General features: G+C 44.3%; 1 protein-coding gene across 3 annotated transcripts in view; it reads right to left on the bottom strand.

Annotated features, from left to right (window-relative positions):
- Positions 1–8,496, bottom strand: part of WIPF2 (WAS/WASL interacting protein family member 2) — a 42,031-nt gene continuing 33,535 nt past the window's right edge. For all 3 annotated transcript variants that reach the window (XM_024572982.4, XM_045182299.3, XM_024572978.4), the window contains 3 exons: positions 3,579–3,788; positions 1,137–1,238; positions 1–682 (listed from right to left, as the gene is read on the bottom strand). In XM_024572982.4, the coding sequence (XP_024428750.1) occupies positions 642–682; positions 1,137–1,238; positions 3,579–3,788 (353 nt within the window). In that variant the 3' untranslated portion in view covers positions 1–641. The remainder of the gene's footprint in view (positions 683–1,136; positions 1,239–3,578; positions 3,789–8,496) is intronic.

The raw sequence follows: 8,496 nt of genomic DNA, 5'->3' as shown, positions 1-8,496 counted from the left end.
TTCTTATTAAATGTTTAGTTTAATCGATTAGTATTTAGTGTTTATATCCAACTTATCCCTGGAGTGAGGGTATGGAGTGAGGTAAGAGCAAAACCAAAATACCCCTAAAAATAAAGCAGACCCATTCTCTTGCCCTTTCTCCAAACCTGACCTTTAAAACAGATCACTTCTTTGCAAACTCCTTTCTTGTTTCACTAAAAAATGCCCCCCCGCCCCACCAAGTCCCGGCCATGTCAGCCTCCAAAATGGTGAAATATACCCGCCAAGCTTCCCCCCAAAGTGGGCGGGAGGAGGCAGGAGCACTGTTCTCCACCCTGCCCCAACAGTGAGTTAGTTCATCACAACAAGGCACCTTTCCCCACGAGGAAAGCAGGCGACATGGAAGCTTTTCCTCATCTGGCCAGCAGGGGTTGCTAGAGGAGGGATGGATGCAGGGTTTGAGACCCTACTGTCAGTACAGGGTGTCCGATCACCAAGTCCAGAAGACAAAATGCATAGATGGAGGTGAGCTGGGAGACTAGAGGTTGGTTGCACTGGAGACACATTAGGAGTTCTCATGCAGGTTTCCGGGGAATGAAAGGGACCATCTGAGAAGAGGAGAGGGTCCATCCTTTTCCTGAGGAACAGGACCAAGCCAGGCTTCACCTGAGAATGGGTGGCAGAGGTGGGGCTCCACGGGCAGCTGATAAAAATAATAAAAACCACAAATACAAGGTCACCTACCAGATCCCATATAACCCAAACATTCCTAAAATGAGACAGGCTCTTCGAGCTAACCTATGAAATCTCGGGACTAGGTTTTGGCTTTGTTTTTGATTTTCTTTTTTAAAGATCTTATTTATTTTTAGAGGGAGGAGAAGGGAGGGAAAGAAACATTACTGTGTGGTTGCCTCTCACATGTCCCCTACTGGGGACACCTGGCCCGCAACCCAGGCATGTGCCCTGACTGGGAATTGAACCAGCGACCCTTTGGTTCGGAGGCTGGCAATCAATCCACTGGGCCACACCACCCAGGGCTGTTTTTTGATTTTTTAAAGAAAGTGCAGGTGAGGAGAAGCAAATTTGAACCGAAGAAAAACACAGCAATTCTATTTTCTATGCAACTACGGAAAAGCTTTCATGACTGCTCTTCTCACCTCGGTTTGTTTTGCTGGGATATACTCTCTGAAAGTGTTTATATTCTTCCGGAGCAGGAAAGTCTTCTACTGGATGGAAAGAATACTTTGACTCAAAATCATCTACGGAAAGAAAAGAATATTAATTCATACCAGCTGACCCTTCCTCATGCTCCTGCACATGTCTGTGCCACCTCTGACCCTTCCCTTCCTAGTGTCCGTGCGCTCTGATGTACGTGAGGGTCTGCCTTCCCCACTAAACCAAGGTTCCTGAGGACAGCGATAGCATCACTCTATGTGCCTCATATGCACAGAGGTTTTTAGAACATTTCCACCCAAAATCAGGCGCAGGAAAGGAGCTCAGCTGTTTGTATGGGACGAGAAAGAAATATAGTTCTTTAACAGTCATCGTAGAGACTATCACCATGGGAAACCAACCAAACTGAATCCCAAAATTGGTAGAAATTAACCTAAAATGGGAATACTTGTCACCAACTACAGAGAGCACTGACCAGATAATTCCTTTCTGGCCCAGGTGACCCTCACTCAGCTCTGCAGCAGAGCTGGGACAGCCATCTCGTGATCCCTGCTCCCACTTTCCCTATGGCCCCTCTACAAGAAGGCTCAAAAGTTCGCTGCGTGTGGCTTGATGACACTGCAAGGACTTACCTTCAAAGCAAAAACTCTTGTCTACCTAATCAGAATCCACTAGAGCAAGGGCAGAGAAGAGTCAACCACTAAAGAATCCAGAGTGTTCGGCCTGAAAGGGATTGTACTGATCTTTCCAGGAGTCCTCAAAAGAGGGTCTAGTGACAGCTTCTGGATAACCTTTGCTTGGGACTCCATCCCAGGCCTAATAAATTACAATTTCTTTTTTTTTTTAAATATTTTATTTACTTATTCTTAGATAGAGGGGAAAGGAGGGAGAAGAGAGGGAGAGAAACATCAATGTGTGGTTGCCTCTTGCGTGCCCCCAACTGGGGACCTGGCCTGCAACCCAGGCACGTGCCCTGACTGGGAACCGAACCAGTGACCCTTTGGGTCACAGGCCGACACTCAATCCACTGAGCTACACCAGCCAGGGCATAAATTACAATTTCTTAGGGCACCCTCTTTCTCCCTCTCAAGCACGCCAGCGCCTTTCCCCACCTTTTTTCTCCCTCCTTTCCCCAGGGCACACCCTCTCTCTGTTTTGGAGCAGGGTGGGGAGCCTTTCCCCATCTTCTTCCTGCGGGTGCATTCTCTCTGCCTTTCTTTTTCCTAACCTCCAAAGGCCCTTCTTTTGCATCTGTAACTAGTTTCCTGAGCCCACACACTCCAGCTGGCTCACCTTTCTACCTCTGTGACTTTCTAAATAAAATTTTGCTTCAAAAAAAATATCTTAGGTGGGGCCTAAGACTCACCAATAACCTTGAAACAGTTAATTTGACACACTCCTGATCTAGTCAACCTCCTGGTTTCTCAGATAAGGGAAGTGAGACCAAGCAAAGTGTAGCAACTTCTTCAAAGTACAAAGCTAGTTAGTGGCTTTGGATTACTAGATAATCGACATGTTCAGAGAGAGAGAGAGAGAGAGAGAGAGAGAGAGAGAGAGAGAGAGAGAGAGAGAGAGAGGGAGGGAGGGAGGGAGGGAGAGGGAGAGGGAGAGGGAGAGGGAGAGAGAGAGAGAGAGAGAGAGAGAGAGAGAGAGAGAGAGTGTGTGTGTGTGTGTGTGAGGCAGTTTTGTAACTTTATTCAACAATCATCAGTTAGTTCTCATCCACATTAACTTTTGTAGATTTTTTAAAAGTGGTGACAGGTATGTAGGTGGCCAATGTATAGAGCTTGTTTGGTGACTCTTCATCCTCACTATAGCAAGGGACATTCCCTATTCTTTTGGCCTAGACAGCTTTGTTGAGTCTGCACCAATAAGTACATCCAGAGTTTCCATCTTCTTCATAGCAAATATCCAGATTTCTTTTGAGTGCTCGAGGGGCACCTTCTTGAAACCCACTCCAAGGATGCACTTGTGAGTGCTGATGGCGGAATGACCCTTCTCGCCACCCTTCTTTGTGGGAGCCATTATGCCAGGCCCAAGTTGGAAAGAACGTGTTTTGTTTTTAAAGGGCTAGGAAGGAGCTCTCCTCCTTAGGAGAACATGTACTTCCTGTCTGAATAATCCCGAAGAGGATAAAGTCTCTGACTTAAAATGTAGCTACAGATAACCATCCTTAGGGAGCAAGAGATGGCTTCAGAGTTAGCATGACGCCTAATGATTGCATTCCAAACTATCCCAAAGCAACCATGCCTAGAATCTGCATAAGGAAAGGGATATCAATGGGTAGGGCCTAGAAGTCAGAGGTGAAGGCAGGAGAGAAACTGCTGTGACCAATGGATATCAAGTGACCGTTCCTGTTCTACCATAGCCACTGGAATGAGTAAGTCTCCACAGGACCTAGGACACTAAAACAGCTAGCTACTTACCCAAGAAAGATCGGACAGTCGTAATAGAATCTCTGTGGCCATTCCTCAAAGGTGGTGGAGGAGGAGGTGGTGGCCCAGCTGGCGTCCTTGAGGGCGGAGGTGGGGGCTTTCCTCGGCTCAGAGGTTCTGACCCATGTCGGTATGGTGGTGGTGGGGGAGGGGGAGCATCCCTGGCACCATTTCGGGTCATGGGTGGTGGGGGTGGAGGGGCTGCAATTAAAATCCAAAGCAGTTAAGTCTGGATGTAGAAGCTCTGTGAGACTCTGAGCATCAGCTTAAACATCATATTCACTCTCCTCTCATCCCTGCGTCTTCAACAGCATCGCCATTCTTCCAGATACCAAAGTTCCGAATAAATGCGTGGCCCTTTCTCATTTCCCAAGACAAGTGAGTCGAGAACTCTACCTATTCTTAATGAATTTTTTCCTGCTCTTCCATGTCTTCCTCCACAATTCTAATTCAGGGCTTTCTCATATTTAGTCTGTTCTACTGCAAAAAGCCTCCCAAATGTTCTCCTTGCTTCTCATCTCTTGCCCTGCCAATCCATTCTGCACACCACCAACTCACTAATCTCCCCAAAATACTTGCTCAAACTTTTTCTAAGGGCTTTGCATTTCTTACTTTATCAAGTTTCAAATCCTTAGCTTCCAACCCGATTGGGTGTCACCCACTTACCCCCTTTCTTACACAGCGGCCCACCAGGTCAGTCAGCCTGACCTCACCTTCTTCTCTCCCTTTCTTAATTCCTAGGCTGGGTTAGGGACCCCTCTTCTGCACTCTCACTGTTGCTTTGTAGCTCTCTCCCACTCTATTCTACAGGTACTGTACCATAATTATTCATTAGATGTGCCTCTTCCCCAGTATACTGTATATTCCTTAAAGTCAGAGCTGCATCCAAGTTCAAGTTCCCAAGCTCAGCCAAACATATACAGCACATGGTAGGTACTCAATCAATCTTTGCTGAATAAACCAAATTCCGTATGTTTTGCTCTTGTGACTCCCCAACAATACTTGGCAATGCCATCTCTCTTCCCTTGCTACCAAACTCTACCTATCCTTTAAGGTTCAACTCAAGTTCTTTCTTCTCAAGGCTTTCCCAAAGCAAGCCATTCTATTCCAACCCCCTCCTCCTTCTCTGGTCCCAAGGCATTATAGGGTATGTCACTTATTCTAGCATGTAGTAGTACAGACTAAAGTGAGTGATTTTAAAAAATACGTACAGTAGGAACATCTGCATAAGTTATATATCTCATTGCCCCCCAACACTGGGAACACCTCTATTAGCATTGCCTTCAAACCCGGTTTATGAGACAAACCCATAAATATTATTATGCGATGGTCATATCTCATCTCTGAGGTTGCACCAATAACAAAATCATTCATACCTAAGTCTGATTCTTGCTTTTGGACACTTTCAAAAATCAAATTCACCCTTAAAAGACAAAATTTGCCACTAAGTAGAAAGAAACATCAAAAGCATGTTTGAAGAAATGGAAACACCACTGGAGTAAGTTCTAATATGTTTAAGTTATATTACTTCTATGCTTTGCATTACCTAACAATAGCAACTACTATTCATTTGGTATCCACTACCTTCCAGGCACCTAACAATAGCAACTACTATTCATTTGGTATCCACTACCTTCGCAGGTGAGTTATAGCCATTAAATCTTTAAGAATTCTTGCCCTGGCTGGTGTGGCTCAGTGTGGCTCAGTGGACTGAGTGCTGGCCTGCAAACTCAAAGGTCGCAAGTTTGATTCCCAGTCAGGGCACATGCCTGGGTTGCAGGTCAGGTCCTCAGCTGGGGGCATGTGAGAGGCAGCCCATCGCTCTCTTTCATATCAATGTTTTCCTCTCTTCCTCCCACCCTTCCCCTCTCTAAAAATAAATAAAGTCTTAAAAAAAAAAAAAAAAAAGGAATTCTTGAAGCCACCCCTACAAAGTATGATGGTATCATTTCCATCTTACAAACAAGGAAACTGGGACTCAGGTTATTTGTCTAAGGTCACAGATCTAATAGACCCAGCATGTCTGCTCTTCCCACGACCCCACACTACTTTTCATAACTACTGCAAGTATTACACATACGTATGTATCTTCTCAAAAAATTTATAACCCAGGGGGATGGAAGTGTGTCTTTGGTACCTAGGCCTTGTCCAATAAATAATTGTTATCTAAATAATACACGAAGAGATTACTTGGTTTAATAGACAACACTGTTTTAGTAATATGAGCATATCTTACTATTCCTCCTAAATTATTGCCAGAATTTCTGTAGAGTAACCACAGTTAAGCATGAAACAGTAACGAGATGACGTGCAGAGGCGAGGAGCGCAGCAGAGTAGGCCCAGTGAGTGTTAGCTTCACTTCCCGTAAGACACACTCAGAATGTCAACTCTCCCTCGCTCTTTCCAAGGTCTAAGTATGGACAGGGGCCCTTTGAGGCAATAATTAAAGGGAAATGTTACCACCTCCCAGATCTCTGAACCTTGTTTTTTACTCCAAACCTGCCCAAACCAAAGCTCTTTCAGGTCATCCTCAAACTATTTCCCTAAAACCCAGATTTCTTAGGGCCCTGAGAATTTGTATCTACTCCTAGGGCTGAGCCAGGGAGAGTAAGGTAGACAGAAAGAGCTAGGCTCAAAAGGACACCAGCCAGACACGGAGCAGACGGCAGTGATTAGAGCCGACCTGGCGAGCAGGACCAAGAGCACTTGGCTCCCTTCAGCTCCCGCCTCAGGGATGGCCACCCCGCCAGGGTCTGCCGTCTGCAGTAAGTTTCTGAGTTCTTTGTAACGTCCAGTTTTAAGAGTCTTTCAAGTGACAGAGCCGGAACCCAAGGGCCCTAAGAAACATGTAGAAGAAAGCCTGGAGCAGGAGAATGCCTTTTTATAACCCAAGATAAACCTAACTTTGAGGAAAGCACGATGGGATCAATTCTTTTAAGAAGAAAAAAAAATTCCCTGAAAAATAGTGTTTTACTTTGCAAAGGAAAAAATTCAGGACACAAATTCTATGGACCAATTATTTGAGGGTTTTTTTTTTCTTGATCCCTGAGCATCCCGAGAAGGCAAAAGACTCCATATTCCTTCAAATGTACATAATTCATATAGAAACAATAATACATCATCACATAATACTGTACTATAAGTTAATAACAGAGATAAATCCATGATCTACCTGGACGTCCTTTGCATCAAACCTCTAACATTCATCAGCATACAACAGTTTCTAAAGCACTTTCATACATACCTGTATTTTGCTCTGTGTAAGGGGTACTTTTTTACCCAAATTTTTGAGAGAAACATAAGGATGCGCATTATATATGGGTGTAACGATACATACCATGGGTATAATAATCTTGTGTATAATGTGCACACAACATGGGTGCACATTATGCATGACAGCACATTATACACGGCAAAATATGGTACCTTTTTATTTATCGCCACCTCTGAAAGCACTGTGAACACCATTTAACAGATGAGGAATCAAAGAGAATGAGAGTGACCAGCCCAATGTCACGCAACAAATAGAGCCAATGTGCCAAAGATCTCTGACTAAAATATCTAAATTTTTGAAAAAGATTTTATTTATTTTATTTTTTAGAGAGGGGAAGGGAGAAAGAGAGGAAGAGAAACATCAATGTGTGGTTGCCTCTCGTGCGCCCCCTACTGGGGACCTGGCCAGCAACCCAGGCATGTGCCCTAGGCCTTTTTTTTTTTTTTTAGTGTATCACTCTTGAGAACTGCTGTTGTGGTTACTGATATGGAAAACAGGCTGAGGCCTCTGCCAGACCTCAGAGTTGGTGACAGAAAAACAATGTTGATTACTTCACATATTTTTAAAGAAACCATAAAGAGCCCTGGCTGGGGTGACTCAGTGGATTGAGCGCCAGCCTGAGAACCAAGGGGTCACCGGTTCAATTCCCAATCAGGGAATATGCCTGGGTTGCGGGCCACGTTCCCAGTAGGGGGCGCACACGTGGTACAGAGGCAGCTACGCATTGATGTTTGTCTCCTCTTTCTCCCCGTCTTCCCCTCTCTCTAAAAATAAATAAATAAAATCTGAAAAAATAAAAAAAGAACTGAGAAGTGGGAAGCAAGAAGTCTGTAGACATTTAAAACTACTCAGTTCAATCCACAGAAATTACATTTTTCTCCACTTCTATTCCTGGATGGAGTTAGAAAGATATGGAGTCTGTTCAGATAAAGGGTCTTTTAAAAAAGATTTGTAACTGGAAAAAAAAAATTTTAATCTAAACTTTGTAGAATCAAAGGCCACTTTAGGACTATGGCTAAAGCCAGGGAGATATGGAACCAGGAAAGTACAAGGTTACTGGATGATAACCTTATGTGTTGAACTGCCAGCTCCTAGAGTGCCAATCTCTATGTACCTAGCCAAGCAGCAGCACTAGTTAATAGGCTTCTAATTCATGCGTCTTGATGACATAACTTCTCAATCAATGATCTACATCTACAGAGACTGACTGTTTAAAATAAAAGCTCAAAAGCCTTTTGCGGAAGATCTGGCTCAAAGTCCAGTGATACAAGATAAGGGAGTCAAAACTTTTGGGTCTAAGAAAGCCCCCAGAGAACTGTCATGGGGCTTTCAGTCAGGCTATTTTGTAATAAGAATACACAGTCTTGCCCTGGCTTGTGTGGCTCAGTGGATTGAGTGCTGGCCTATGAACTGAAAGGTCACCAGTTCGATTCCCAGTCAGGGCACATTCCTGGGTTGTGGGCCAGGTCACGAGTTGGGGTGTACAAGAGGCAGCCTATCATACATAGATGTGTGTCTCCCTCCCTTCTCTAAAAATAAACAAACAAAATGTTTGAAAAAAAATTACACAATCTCATCTACTTCTTCTAGGGTTCCTTAATCTCCTTCTTACCCAGTCTAGGACCACGGTCAATT

The sequence above is a fragment of the Desmodus rotundus genome, chromosome 9, assembly GCF_022682495.2.
Source record: "Desmodus rotundus isolate HL8 chromosome 9, HLdesRot8A.1, whole genome shotgun sequence".
Taxonomy (NCBI): Eukaryota; Metazoa; Chordata; class Mammalia; order Chiroptera; family Phyllostomidae; genus Desmodus; species Desmodus rotundus.
The sequence above is the reverse complement of the archived record's forward strand: the minus strand, read 5'-3'. Positions and strand labels throughout refer to the sequence as shown.